At 37.2% G+C, this 15120-nt stretch overlaps 1 protein-coding gene across 3 annotated transcripts in view; it reads left to right on the top strand.

The window, feature by feature from the left end:
* Positions 1–15120, top strand: part of KIF13A (kinesin family member 13A) — a 102966-nt gene that overhangs the window by 50248 nt on the left and 37598 nt on the right. For all 3 annotated transcript variants that reach the window (XM_083856728.1, XM_083856726.1, XM_083856727.1), the window contains exons 5-12: positions 2976–3068; positions 3562–3742; positions 4784–4871; positions 6124–6258; positions 6780–6892; positions 11714–11825; positions 12241–12453; positions 13909–14019. In XM_083856728.1, coding sequence (XP_083712854.1) covers positions 2976–3068; positions 3562–3742; positions 4784–4871; positions 6124–6258; positions 6780–6892; positions 11714–11825; positions 12241–12453; positions 13909–14019 — 1046 coding nt within the window. The remainder of the gene's footprint in view (positions 1–2975; positions 3069–3561; positions 3743–4783; positions 4872–6123; positions 6259–6779; positions 6893–11713; positions 11826–12240; positions 12454–13908; positions 14020–15120) is intronic.

The raw sequence follows: 15120 nt of genomic DNA on the forward strand, positions 1-15120 counted from the left end.
GCATCATGTTTGGCCTGAAATCTCAGCTCTGTGTTTCTACAGGCTCCTGAAGGGTCAGACACCTGACTTTGAGCTAAACTGTAATTTTATAGGAAATATGTGTGCTGACTGCAGCACTTTCCTTTTTAAAAGGAAGCAAACCAGGCAATTGGCTTGAAGAACTCTACCCTTCTACCCTCATGAGAGAGAGTGAGTTGTGGATTTTTGAGCAGACACAAGTGTCTTGCCTGTTTGTAGTTTTGACTTAACATTGAAGCTGTTCCTGGTCTAGCAGGAAAAATTCACTACACTTTGCTTCCCTTTCCTCAAAAGAATTGGCAGAGGGGAGCTCCTGGCCTGTGAGAACTGGCAGCCCATTTGCTTACCCTGGGCTCCCTGGCAGCCTTGGGCATGCTGTCCTGAGCTTGCCCTTGTTCTGAGCAGAGAGTGAGAGAGGGGGTGGATGTCTCTGGCCTTTAGTTGCTTCTGTAAGATGCTAAATTGCCTTAACCAGCTGGAAGATTGGGAATTCCCATCTTAAAGATAGTAGTGGAAATCCTTCTGTTAGGAATTTTTTTTAAAAAAATTTCTCCCATTTGCTGAAAATTAAGTCTTAAGTTAAAATCCCTGCTTACCTCTTTAAATGCTAAGACATCTGTGGAAATAAAGTCCTGTAAATAAGAAAAAGTATGAATTGCAGGCAATATAGATTTATTTAGCAAAAAAGAAATGCAGCAGTTTGACATTGGATCTGTATTATTTCTTTTGACTGTAAATGCATGTGGACATAATTCTGTATGATACAGAGTTTGTAATCAGTTTGCAGACCCACTAATAAAATTCATGGGGTAAACAGTGAGGTTTCTTAATGAAAAATAGCAAAGTATCATGGATGACAGACTGGTACTCTCAGTGCCCTGCATTTGCAAGTTAATAAAATATCCATAATTGTAGTTCAGCATTTTGTATTCTTTTCTGTGAGTGCACTTAAAACCAAATCTTATTTTATCCCATGATTATTTGACTGGTTGCTATAAACAACACTCTTTAATGACCCATTTGGTTGGTATTGCTGAGCTCTTCAAATATCTAATAAAAATATCATTTTAGAATTATATATCAGTGTCTCATTGATTTTATGTTTGTGATGACATTTTGGAAATTGAGTATCTCCTAAAAAATAAATCCAAGTTTACTGATGGGATTTAAAGTGGATTCCTTCCCTGATATTTAGCAGTACAGGAATCTGTAGATCGTCCTATAGTCATTATGACCATGCACAGTTTTAAAACACTTCGGTATTTTCTTGTTTTTACCTTAGGAAACATGGAGAATGTTACTGGTTTATTGCTTGTCAGAAGTGGGTGATAAAAGTTTTTTCCTCTTCTGACAAATGGTTTTATCTTCCACTCACAATCACTATGTAATGCATATATACTTTATTTTTCTTTTAATATTTATAGTCAGCTTCAGTCTTTGTGTGATTTTGTGTTCTTGCTCAGCAAGATAATAAGTGACTCCCTCAGGAGCTGGTTAGAAAGCAAACTTTTATTTATTCTACATTATTTTTCTGCTGCTGTATTTCATTCATCAGTACTTAAACATTCTCTATTTCCTGATTGTTGAATAGTGCTCTCTCAGCATAGAAATTGTAAAATGACCCCAGTTGAAGAAGAGACTGAATGCTCATGGTTAAGGAAATGGAGTTACTCCAGAATACAGTGGATTTTCCTTTGATTTTAGTTCCTATATTCAGCATTTCTGAACTATGTTAATCCACATCCAGTGACGCTTTAGAATTTTAGAAATTCAGCTAGAAAGATACACAAAGACCACTTCATAGTGCATCACTGCACTAGTTTTTCTTTATAGAAGAATTTAGGTTATAATTAAAGGAAAAAGTCATTTCGGAGGTGGTTCTTCAGGAATTCTCTGGGCTACTGAATGTAGATGTTCTCATAAATAATTGTGTAGTGAGATTTATGATAGTATATGCCATTTTGAGGGTACAGAAGTTACCACTGCATCCACTGTAAGAAATAATTTCTCCTTGCTGGCAATTGCTGAAACTCCCACACCAAGATGAGGGAGGCAGCTGATCACAGGTGTTCAGAAAGTCACCAGGCAGTGAATCTAAGTTTAAAACCATACACCTGAAGGTGAATAAGTGCTGTCCTTAGCTCAGCTCTCCTTGTTTTGGGTGTACACACAGGTGGTGTAATTGTCTGGTCAGAACTCAAAGCAGACAACACATTAACCCTCTTTGTGGTGTACAAATTCTGGGCTTTCCTATTAAAAACAAACAAACAGAATCAAACACTATGACTATTTTCATCTTCTATATCTAAAAGATTGAAGTGCATCTAAAATCTGCCTGGCTCAGGGAGACAATTTTCAGACTGTCAGGTTCTGCAGCTGATGTTTCAAATTATGGGTTTGGCAGAATATGTCCTCAAACCACTCTGTTGAAGTCTCACAGCCTCCTAATACACATTTTCTTCCTGAAAGTCATTGGAATGCTTTTATCTTGGTTCCAACATCACCTTGCCACAGGGTTAATCATAATGGCTTATGGTGAAACTTGATGCCAGTTCCCAAGAGAACAGCTTCTTGTATTCCTGTGTGTCCATAATGTCCTAGTTCACCAATGGGTTTCATTGAAATTTTTTACAGAACTGTTTTGGGTGTAGTCTGTGATTAAATAATGCATATTAATTAAAGAAACTACACTGAAATAATAAAAAATTTAGACATCTGAGTTATTTTCTCAGCATTCAACTTCATTCACTGACACCTTTTGAAGAACTGCTCCCTTCACAAGATAATCAGCAATATATTTAAACACGGGTAGCAGTAGTTTAAATCTTATCACTCAGTTGTACATGAGTAATATGTTTCCATCAATAGTCTTAAAAAAATAATGTTTTTTATTCTTGTTTTTGGTCAATTTTAATATGTTATACAATTTAAAATAAACAAACCCAAATATTTTCTAGGTCAAGAAGTGGTGTTCAAGTGCCTTGGAGAAGGAATTCTGGAAAAGGCCTTTCAGGGATATAATGCTTGTATTTTTGCCTATGGACAGACAGGTGAGTGCCCTAAAGGGGGAGAACACTTTGTGCACATGGAAAGTGAGAAAACAAAACATAAATATTAGGATAAATAACATTTCAAAAATGTATTTTGAAATATCATGATATTTTATATACAGCTAGTACAAGCAGTGACAAGTGAATTCTTAAAAGCAGCTCTGTCAGTATAATCCTGGTTGCTACCTGTTGGGGCCTCTTTCAAAGCCTAAAAAGAGCAGTTCCTGCTGGAGACTCATTCAGTTTCTAGTGTTTAAGTGTGTTCAAGAGCTCCCAAGTAATGTCCCTACTGAAAGAAACCCTCAGGATAATTTCTCTTTTTGTTTACCTCCACCTTATCCAAAGAATCAGCTATCTGTCTGGAATAGCACGTCATGGTGTTCTGATACATGCTCCTGGAGCAATAAGAAGAGAATTAAAATGTGGTTCTTGAATGAATGAGGAATTAAGAAATTATATTCTAAAGCATTTTCTTCTCCTTTTTTTCTTTTAGGTTCAGGAAAATCCTTTTCCATGATGGGCAATGCAGAGCAGCTGGGTCTGATCCCACGGCTCTGTTGTGCTTTATTTCAGAGAATCTCTGTAGAAGAAAATGAATCTCATACTTTTAAAGTTGAAGTGTCCTATATGGAAATCTACAATGAAAAAGTCAGAGATCTGCTTGACCCAAAAGGGTGAGTAGCTTCACTTTCCCCCACAGTCTTCTGTATTCTTGTCTAAAAGTCTAAAAATAGGAATTTGGAAGTCCTGGAGGTTTTTTCAGGATGTATGTTTATATGACTTCTTTAGAGAGGATTAGATATCAAACACCAGAAAGAAGAGAATATTTATATGAAGCTTCTATATGAAATAGTAACTGGTGTGATTTAAATTAAACATTAAGATACCATCCTACTGATGCAAACAAATACTGTATGAAGTACTTTACCACCAGAAAGCAAGACCACATGCAAGTAAATTCTGGGGTATTTTTGCCAGATGTCCAGAAAGTATTTGTGTAGGGATTTTCATCAGCTAGAAAAAAATTTGAAACTTATTTACAGCTTGGTCCTTATGGCTTAGATGTTGAACTTTTTTGAACGTGGAAAGGTGACACCTTAGAATATACTTAGGAATTCTTTATTCTGTTTTGTCTACACAGAAATAGTGGTTAGGCACTCCAGCTTGGAGATGTGTATACAGGAAGTCGTTTGACAGGACCTTTTCAACTGAGCATTGATATATGTGGCTTATATTTCAGTTCTTGAACATAGTTGCTGAAGGTGTTGTATGCAAGTTAGTTAACAAGATAGATTTCAGACTTACTCGTTATGTGTCAATAAAGTGCAGAAAATGTGAGAAGAATGGAAGCTTTAGCAAATTGCTGAGGGGAGGATTTTTTGTTTCCCTTTTTTTTTTTTTTTAATTCCTTTTTTTTTTCTTTCTCTCAGCTTTCTTTCTCCCAATTAAGGCATTTCAGATTTTGTTCCAGCCACAAATACTGGGGTGGGAGGATGCATTAAAAATACTTTGTGTATGTAGATCAAAACTGGTTAGATTGGTTTGAGTCTTTATTGAGTTACAAATTCTGGAATACTTTCTTCTTCCTGTTGCAATTAAAAAGCACATAAATTGACTTCTGCTGTATAAAAGGTGCTTATTTCGTATTAGGGTAATTTTTTTTTGATATCTGTGCTAATTAGTAGATTGTGCATGAGGTGTACTTTGTTCCATAGGAGTCGGCAGTCCCTCAAGGTTCGAGAGCACAAGGTGTTGGGTCCATATGTTGATGGCCTGTCTCAGCTGGCTGTTACAAACTTTGAGGTAAATCTTTATAAATAACACAAGCAATAGGAGTCTCAGAAGAGGTAAACTAATTACCTACCCAGATATTCTAGTTCTTGAGTGATCATGGTCTCTGGCAATTGCAAAGATCTTCTCTAATTCTTCAGGACTATTTTTTTCATGTGGGAGCACTGGGTTTGCCCTTATGTTAGTTACAAATATAGTAGTGGAATCTCATTAATTTGCAGTTTCACTGCATATAATATATGCCATGAGCACAGGAAATAGGAGGATTCTAAAACAGGAATATTAGTCTTCCAGCATGAATTTGACTTTGTTGTTGAATACCACATTCTGTTTTATATAGATGTGTATATAGGCCATTCATAACTTAAATCACAACACCATCTAAGCCCATTTGATTTACCAGAACACATTCAAATAAATGAGTATTATGGAAGCCAATGAATCACTATAGGCACAATGGAAATAATTAAAGCAGTGCAGTTTTATGAATTGCGTAGGACTTTCTTTTTATGAGGAAACTGATTTGGAAATCTGATTTGGAAATGATTTTTTAAAAATGTTAATTCTTTGCGTAGTGTTATGTTTTGCTTTTTGTGTTTGGGGTTTTTTAATGGTTTTTTTTCAGCATCTGTGCATATTATACAGTTGCAAAAACTGCTTTTAAAGCTTTTATGGTGAATTACTTACTTTGAAAGCACACCTCCTTTGTGCAAATTCTAGTACATGTTGTTCGTGCTTAGGTTTTGGCTGATGAATTCTGAAACAGTTTTGGAAGACTCAGCAAACACATATGTCAGGCTCTGCATAGTCATCTTTGTCTTGCACATGTGGGAAGGTACAGGTTGAAGCAAGGTAACATTTTGAGCCAATTAAGTGAAGATAGCATTACTGCAGGTCAGTGAAGAGCTATCCTGTGTTCACTTGTGTAAGTGAATTTGTGCTGGCCCGATTCCTGGCATTAAACAGTACGATTTGTAATGTGGATGTCGCCAACATATTTCAGCAGCAGATAAGGAAAGGTTCATTGTCTGTAGTTGCTGGGCTTATAAGTGCAGTGCTTAAAACAGAGATATGATTTAACGTTGCTTTGTGGACTTACATGCCTCTGTAGCAATACATCTCAAAATGTGCAAAGAATTTTCTCATTACTTCTACCTTCCCTTCTTCCTCTCCCACACACTCTTCCATCTAGATGAGGATTTTGTTCAGCAAACACAATACTTTGCTTTTATTCTAGCATCCCTTTTTACTCTTTTTGCTCTAGGATATTGAGTCACTGATGTCAGAGGGAAACAAATCACGAACAGTTGCTGCAACCAACATGAATGAAGAAAGCAGCCGCTCTCATGCTGTGTTCAATATTATAGTGACTCAGACACTCTACGACCTGCATTCTGGTGTATGTATTTCTGTTGATTAATTTATGAAGTTGGGGTGGATTCTTCTTCTTCATTTCTCTTCCACATACATCATCTGTTTAGGTGTGCTTTGACTTTTGATGCCATGGAGTCCAGTAATCAAGACTGAGAGAACCCTGGAAGGGTGAGGAAGCACACCAGATAAAACAAACAGTTGGATCACTTTTTAAGATTATGTCGATGCCATGAAACCTTCTTAGGTCTTAACTGTTGCTGGAGTTAATGTGTTTTAATGGCCTACTCTGCCATAAGAGTATTGATGTTACCACATGGCTGATTCTGGTTCCTTGGTGCTTCAGGCCTTTACTAGAAAATACATGGGTGACTTCTAAAGATCAGTAAGAGTAAGACCTCTGACAATTCCTTCTTCTCTCATGTCTCGAATGTGATACTTTAACTCACATTATTATGAAGAACAGTGTTTCATGGTGCCAGTGTCAGGCATATTGGTGCTTCATGCCAGTGTTTCTTAGCTGTTGTTCTCCATGTCCCTTCTGTGCAGAATTCTGGAGAGAAGGTCAGCAAGGTCAGCCTGGTGGATTTGGCTGGGAGCGAGAGAGTGTCCAAAACGGGAGCTGCAGGAGAACGCCTGAAGGAAGGCAGCAACATAAACAAGTAAGACATCAGCATACACAGGCTGTAAACCCTAATCTTGAAGGAATCTCTGTTGGTTCCCTGGCCTCCTCTTGGTGTGCTTGTCACAAGTCAGCTCAAATGAGCTTCATCAGAAGCAGTTCAATATGGCTCTTTCAGCTGCTCTGTGCTGAGCAGCATGTGTTTCCTGACATTGGCATAGAGATCCTGATTCATACTTGACTCAAATGAGAGCTATATGAATTTTATCTGGAAAAAGTGACAGCAGTACTCTTTAATTAAGCATATACCTTTTGTGATTCATTTATACACCCTATCCCCAGGCTCATGTGTTTGTCTCATCATCTGCTCAAGGAAGAATGCAAAGTTGCAGAGTTGAATGGCTTTGCTCCAACACGAATTAAAATATGTAAGGGTATAATGCACAGTTTGAGAAAATCGGATCAGAACGAAGCTGTGTTGGTTTAGTATTGCCTTGGGCATTTGTGCTCAAGTGATGACAAGTTTCAAAGCGCATTTTTAGCCGTAATTACTGTGTTATTGTCCAAAACCAAGTGTGTAGCACACTATTACTGCTCTCCTAAATATACTAATTTTCTGGGAAAGAAGAAGTGTAACTGTAACATTATAAGCTACTGCTTTTTCAATTTATTTCAAAATGTTATGAAATGTTTTGGTATTTTATGTTAACAATGACAGCACAGTGTATGTATGAACAGCACACATATTTAAAATTATTCAAATTTACCTCTTGTTAATTTGAACATAGTTGCTCTTTTCAGCGTAGTTTTTAATCTACTTTGTGTTTAATGCATCGTATTGGTAGCCACATTGGCATAGTTCTTATGAAACAAAATAATGTAGCTGTCTTGCCTAATGGCAGATACTGTAGATACTTTGTACTAATGGCAGAACCTTACCCCACAGGTTCCTAGTTAAATTCAGATTGGTTTTACTAGAAACTGTATTTGTATTTTGCATAAGCAAAGATGGAATTAAATTTTTCTTTCTAAATTTTGGGAAAGAATTCAAATGCCACCTCTCTCAACAGTTATTTAAAAAATTGCAAATATAACTATAGATACAGAAAGACTTCAATTTTTTTTTCCTTTTGGGATATTTATTCAGTGTTAAACTTGTATGGTATCAATGCAGTAGGAGGGGGTTGTTTTGCCTGTACTGAACCTCTTTGACAATACAGAACTTCAGATAAAAGCACCAAGCATTTCTGTGAAAGGTATTTTAAGAAGAAAACTGGACAGCTCTACATTTTTCATTCAATTAAATTCATACATGCTACAAATCTGTAATCCTCAGTCCTTTTATTTAACTTTCTCTGTTTTATATCTCTTTTGGAACTGATAGGGAAAAGAGAATTCTTAGTTCTGTGCTTGGTGTCTTCTCTTAGAGTTTTGCTGTTGGAGCTTTAACGAAGTCTGATTTTTTTAAGCCTCAAAATAGATGTATGTGTTTAGTCAGACTAGCTCTTCCAAGAACATTGTGTGCAATCTTCTTTAGGGTGCCATGCAACTTACTCATTAGGGAAAGTTAATAATTTTTTCTGGACTGATAGAGTATATTTAAACCATATACCTTACTATGTCAGCTCCTTTTCTTATGATATTTCTTCTATTAAAAACCTCAGTAACACATATAGGTGGCATGTGTTGTGTTTAATGAAATAAAAAAAGGAGATGCTGGCAAGTAAACTTGCTGCTTGTTTTATGTTTTATTGCCTTGAAGAAGAATGTGGAAATGTGCCTGTTTATTTAATGTCTGCACAGTTTATTTCTGACGAAAACTGGCTAGGGCTGTGGCTCAATGCCACCTTGGTCCCACAACTTTTCCTGTTGAAAACATTCTTTCCTGTCTTGGGGACAGCATGTTGCAGAGGGGGGCTACTCTGCCACTTACTGAAGCAACTGAGAGTTGTGTCACTTTGTGTCTTCCTCAAGTTGTAGTAGAGATGACTTCTGGGTTTTTTTCAGAGCTGATGCAGATTTGCCTTGGGAAAAGAGGTTTTTGGGACATTTGCCATACCTCATAGAAAAGCTGGGTGTGCTTGTTCCTCCCCAGGATGTGCCAGTTCCCATACCCAATGTAGCAAAAGAGCTGCTTAACAACTCTTTGTGGTGTAGTCAAAGAACTTCTAGAGCACAGTAGTAGGAGGAAGCAGAATAAACAATCTGTCAATTAGTGGCTACAAAAAAAAAAACCTTTCTGTGAGCAGTCTGCAATTTTACCTCTGATTAGTAGAATCATAGCTATTGTCATTTTAACTTTAGAATACAAAAAGAATATGTAGGCAGAGGCAAGGAACGGGTTGGGACAGGTCTGGTTTCAGGCTGATTTGAGGGAGGGTTTTAACTAATAGAAAAGTGGGTTCTGCTCATTGAAGAACTTGGTTCTAAATCGTACAGAAATAGCTTGAATGGGTGTCACTTAGGGACAGAGTTGTGTCCCTGTGATGGGGAAGTGCCACTTCCTTTGAATGCTGCTGGCCCAGGCCCATGGTGGGAGTGTGCCCACTAGTAAGGACAGCCTGGTCATGCCTGAGGAACAGGGGCTAGGAGAACAGACGGTGTACATAAATGGCACTTTCCTGTAATCTTGTAGCAAGTCTACTCTGCTTCTTCTGGACTGACTCAGTCTGCTGTGTGCAGTGGGCTTGGGCCATCTGGTTGATTCATTACATAAGTACCGTGAGATAGGATCAGGGTAATGACAGATCTCTGATGCATCATTCAGCACAAAGCAAAGCAGCTGATGACTCCTGTAGTCATTTTGTTGGGCAGCCATTCCTTTTGCTGCTTCCCTTAAAGTCTTTAAACAGCTTTGTGTTATGAAATCTCAAGCAAACTACATAGATTATTCCAATTTGGCTTTTATTGCAGATGTTAACAGTTACTCTTAAAATAAGATCAGTATTTATAAGGAGCCGTACTATTATCACATTTTTTAATCCCATGTTAATAAACTGTGTACCTTATAATTTCCTGTTCATTAAAATGCAGTATCCATAACTCAAATTGGTGTTGCAGCCCAGTTGGGAAATAGTTTTCAATCACAGGTCTTTTTGAATCCCTGTTCTTCCTGCTTCCCTTCTGACTGTCCATTTCTTCCCCCTCCCTCAGGGTTTGGCTTTGGTTTGTACATTTCTCCTCATTTAAAGTGAGAAAGAGAAATCAGAGGAAAGTAGTCTAAGGGTAGCTTTTTAGCTTTATGTTCCTTGGACTTCATTGGGAGTGTGCTGGTGGTGCTTTTCACTTGTGCTGGAGGAGGTTGCTATAGAGCAGCATGGAGCATCCTACTGTTTGCTCTTCATGTTTATCATGCTGTCATCCCTCTCTGTGGAGATCAGAGGCTGGAGGCAAGAACTAGTTCTCTTTCTGTCCTCCTCTCACAAACATTCAGAGGTTATTAAGCTTTTCTTTAGGCCACAAAACTAAACTTAACTTTCTATTTTTGCTATGAATTTTTCAGAGGTGAATCAGAAAGTTATCCTACAGGCAAATTTACAAAATAAAGTGCTCTCTTGGGAGTTCAGATTACCTAGCCTTTCCTTAAATTTCTTTTAATTTTGCTCCCAGGTCTATGCTATCTTTATATGCAATATGGGATACCTTTTGTGGCACATGTAATGGTTCTTGTTAAATTACCCTTGAAATACTCTTCTGCAACATTTTTGTCATTTTCTTAAGTGCTATTTCTGAACCAGAGGCAGTTTCAAGCAGCACTGAGGTTCTGTTATAAATACTGTGCAAATGCTGTCTATAAACCAAAATAGTACTACTTCTTTGAAAAGAAAACACAAGAAGGTGGAGTGGAACAGTACAATTAAATATTTGTTTGACTATCTAATTGCAATGCTGCTGAAGCTTTTTCCTTGGTACTTACAAAGAGTAGCTGGATATTTGAGCAGGAGTGTGACAGACCCAGAATTCTCTTGGGCTTCAGCCCTTTAGGCATCTGTTTAATGTTCTCAGGCTCCTCAACAAGCTCATTATCTTAAACCTACTCACCCCAAGAGCCCTGATGTCACTTAAAATTTACACAGGGTTGTATACGAATTGCATAATATAGCGCACATATGCTTTGTGTGGATTGCTGACACAGTTACCCCTGTTGGTGGAAGTTGTACGTGCACCAAAATGCATGAGTTGGCTATTTTCTTCACGACTCTAGAGTGTTGTTTGGGATTCAGCTGCTGCTAAGCAATTTGGAGGCTTTTCTCTTTCACACTTGTGCAGCGCCTTTGTAACTGGGTGATCATTTGGTCTGTGCCCCCCAGAAGAAGCTGCTGAGGCTCTACTTTAATTATAACCAAACCCATTTGTCAAGGGACCTCCTAATCTGCCTCTTCTGATCAGCAGCCTTCCATGGCTTTGTGATGGCTGGCTGGTCACTGGCTCACCAGGGAGATGAGTATTCCTGGGCCATAGCTGGATTTGTTCTGAGGATGCCTCCTTATGGCTGGAGAATTGTTCAGTTTCAGTTGGCGTTTGAGTAAGTGTTCTTAAACATTGTTCCCAGAGACAGGAGTTTTTGCTGTGCTGCCAACTCTGACTTTATTTCAACAGTCTCAGCCTTTCTGAAATATAATCTCAGTACCACCTATGATGAAGCACTATTGTTAACAGGTTTTTTTCCTCCAAATATATAATTTTAAAGCAATACACTGCAATGGGCTAGCTGATCTCTGATGGTAATTTCCAACTTAAATTATTCTATGATATTTTAAAAATGGGGTGTGAAGTTCTGCAGAGCAATCTCTTCTTTTCTGTGTTTTAAATATGCATTTGGAATAAGTGCTAAAGCTGTTCTGCTGTTTTTCATTTATAGATCACTTTCAACACTGGGCTTGGTTATATCATCACTTGCTGACCAAGCAGCAGGGAAGGGGAAAAACAAGTTTGTGCCTTACAGAGACTCTGTACTCACTTGGCTTCTCAAGGTAATTTATATTTTCTGTTCACCATGTTCACAAGATGTCAGCTTTTACTCATTTGTAGGATCATTGGATCACTGTAGTATGCCTCTGTGTACGTGGGTTTATCATCTTTTTTTAAAGAAATGAGTGAAGGAACTCTCCTAGCTATGTTATTCCAAGTAATATGGATACCCAAGTGTATCTTGTGTTAATTCAATGTAAAATTCTATGTAACTATTTCAGTTGTAATGGAATCAAAGGTGGTAGAGGTGGCTAGAAATGTTTATGGAACACATAGATTAGTTTATATCCAGAGTACATTGGAGTGCCTAAATACTGCTTTCGGTGCCTTTATTAAGTATTGTAAGTCTCTTTGTGAAGACACTGTATAGTCTCAGAACAGTTTTTAACTCTTGAACTTTCTGTGGCTGCACTACAGGACAACTTGGGAGGAAACAGCCAAACTGCCATGATAGCCACAATTAGTCCAGCAGCAGACAACTATGAAGAAACACTCTCAACTCTGAGATATGCAGACAGAGCCAAAAGAATAGTTAATCATGCTGTGGTGAATGAAGATCCAAATGCTAGGGTCATCAGAGAATTACGTGAAGAAGTTGAAAAACTGAAAGAGCAGCTCTCACAAGCTGAGGTAACCTTATACACAGTACAATGTAAAATGAGTTTCTCAAGGAAGTATCACGTTCTGTGTGGAAGACTAGCTTTCTTACCAAATGTGGAAAGGAAGAGTCTTGCACCCATTCTTTTTTCTTTCCTTTTTAAAGAAATAATTAACCTTTTTTCCTGAATCCAATATATTGTGTGCTTATCTTTAATAACTTTTAAATGCGGACAACATTGTCCTGATGACCCTTTTCAGTTCTTGAGGAATTTAAGGCCAAGCAGTAATTGATGCAGCACAGATAAGAACTAGATTACATCTTCATTGTGTAAACTCACTTATTAGCAGAATTTATTTTTTTTTGTATTGGTGTACTGTATGTAATGTCAGATGGAAAAGTGTGAAAAGTCATAAATCTGTTATTGGAAAGCAAAATTTAGGGGACAGGACATGTCTCTCTGACATTTGTGAAAATCTATTAAAAAATGTCAAAAATGCAACACTGAAAACCATCAACAATTCGCTTCATTGCCTTAATAGTTGACACTGTGTGATTGATGCTTATCTTAGATTTATACTTCTACTTGAAGAATAAAGTATCCAGGTAGGATAGATCATTTGGTATTCAGGATATCTGGACAAATTAGGTACTTAACAGATGGGAAAATATTTTTGATCTTTTCAGGGAAGACACAAAATACTGATGGAAAAGGAACAGAACTGTGTTTGAGGATAAATTCATGTGGTGTTTAAATTTCATTGTCATTTAAGGAATAGTGTTTTTCATGTGAACACTTCCTTATAGTCTGAAATGGGAAAATCTTCTCTAAGGAAAAGGAGCCATTCACTTTTTTTTGTAAATAAAAACCTGTTCTAAGCCCTTATTTTAATTCGGAAAATATTGTAGCATGCTGTTAATTATGTTGGCAGGCTGCAGCTGAACACAATCAGTAGGAAGGTGTCCAAAGTCTTACTAATTATTTTGTTAAGTGTTTTCTCTTCTACCTTTTGTTAAAAACAGTTTTATAGGGCTATAGGCCAGCCCGTTCAATTGTTACTTGGCATTGGATATACTCAAGCCCTTTCCTTTTGTTTCCTGTTGTGAAATGAGAAGCCTGTGTTAGCTCCAGAACATGCCTTCCTTGGAAGGTAATCAACAGGGTCAGTCTGAAAGCTTAATTGCAACTCTAAGAACACTTACAAAACCAAGATAGAAGGGAAGGCTAAATGTCTAGAGGAATTTGTGTTTGAAACTACTCTTGGACAAAAGACGTGGCACTTGAACTTCAGGTGGCTAGGAATTAAAGTTTTTAAACACTCATATATTTTTATACAGACAGTGAAGTTTGAGTGGCCAGGCCCAGAGATTGTTTGTTCTTTCCATTAGCTCTGGAGCTAATTTGATATTATGTTGCTGTGTTCAGTTTCCTTGTGCAAGCAGATGGTAAGAGCATCTGAGGGTTTTTGCTGATTTCTACCTTTTAGGCCATGAAGGCACCAGAACTGAAGGAAAAATTGGAAGAATCGGAAAAACTAATAAAAGAGCTGACAGTCACCTGGGAAGAAAAGCTAAGGAAAACAGAAGAAATTGCACAGGTACTTTAGAAATTTATGAGGAAAGCCAGATACTTGTAGAGCTAGTCAGCTGAACTTCATGAACTTTAGTTGACTATGCTATTTTCCCACCACCTGTTTGAAATGTCTCTAAATTTTTGTCTTTTCCCCTTGTTTCTGTTTTTGGGGTGGCTTTGTTTTTTTCTTGGTGGGTTTTTTAAAGTCTAGATTTTATTAGCATAAATCCAGCAATGTCATGATAGCCTTGATAAAAGCCAGTATTTGATTTTAAAATGAAACATCAAAATATGTTTAGACAGCTCATTTATTTATAAGACTGAAGTGGGACTGGGGACATGTATTTCTCTTGAAGCAACTAAGAAAGTGAAGAATTACAAAAGGGTCAGAATTGTGGCTGGTACTTGTTGCTTTTGCTTTTCGTGATCTCTGACCAGAAAAGGAAAATGTGTATATATAGTCACTAATGTTTATTTATTATTATTTTTGTACATTAAAAAAACCCACTTCTAGATTCTAGTGTACTTTTCCATCATTTCCTCCATCCATAACTTGAAGAATAAGTGATGTTGGTTTCCCTTTCTAGTCCTAATGTTCCAGAAGCATGTTTTGGTGCAACCACTGTTTAAATAAATTAACACCGAAAAAAAAAAAAAAAAAAAAAAAAAAAAAAAAAAAAAAAAAAAAAAAAAGAAAGAGGGCAAGGGGAAACCTAGCTGGCAAAACAAAAATCTCCAACACCTAAACTGTAGGGAAAAAAAAAAAAGACTCAAGTGATCAAGTAAGTGCTTTACCTGAGTTAGTAATAAAACTGCAAAAGAATAAGCCTAAAATATGGCATGCTATTTTCTAAATCTTCTATGACTATGATTTGACTATGATCATCTTTGAAGTAATTGGAACTGAATTTCATTTTTTACTAACATAAAGACTCAAAGCCACATTGTGTTACTGACAGGTAGGTTTAATAAACTTCAGAGAGCTGTGTAGGTAAGTCTAATAAATTTAATAGGACTGCTTAAGCAAGCTTCACTTTGGGGAGGAAGATGTTTGAGGATTACATCTAACTTTTTATGGTTGGTGTGTAAAAATAAATTTTACTGACCTTATGGTACCTGACCAGTG

The sequence above is a fragment of the Zosterops lateralis genome (genome assembly GCF_965231275.1).
Source record: "Zosterops lateralis genome assembly, chromosome: 1".
NCBI classification, from domain to species: domain Eukaryota; kingdom Metazoa; phylum Chordata; class Aves; order Passeriformes; family Zosteropidae; genus Zosterops; species Zosterops lateralis.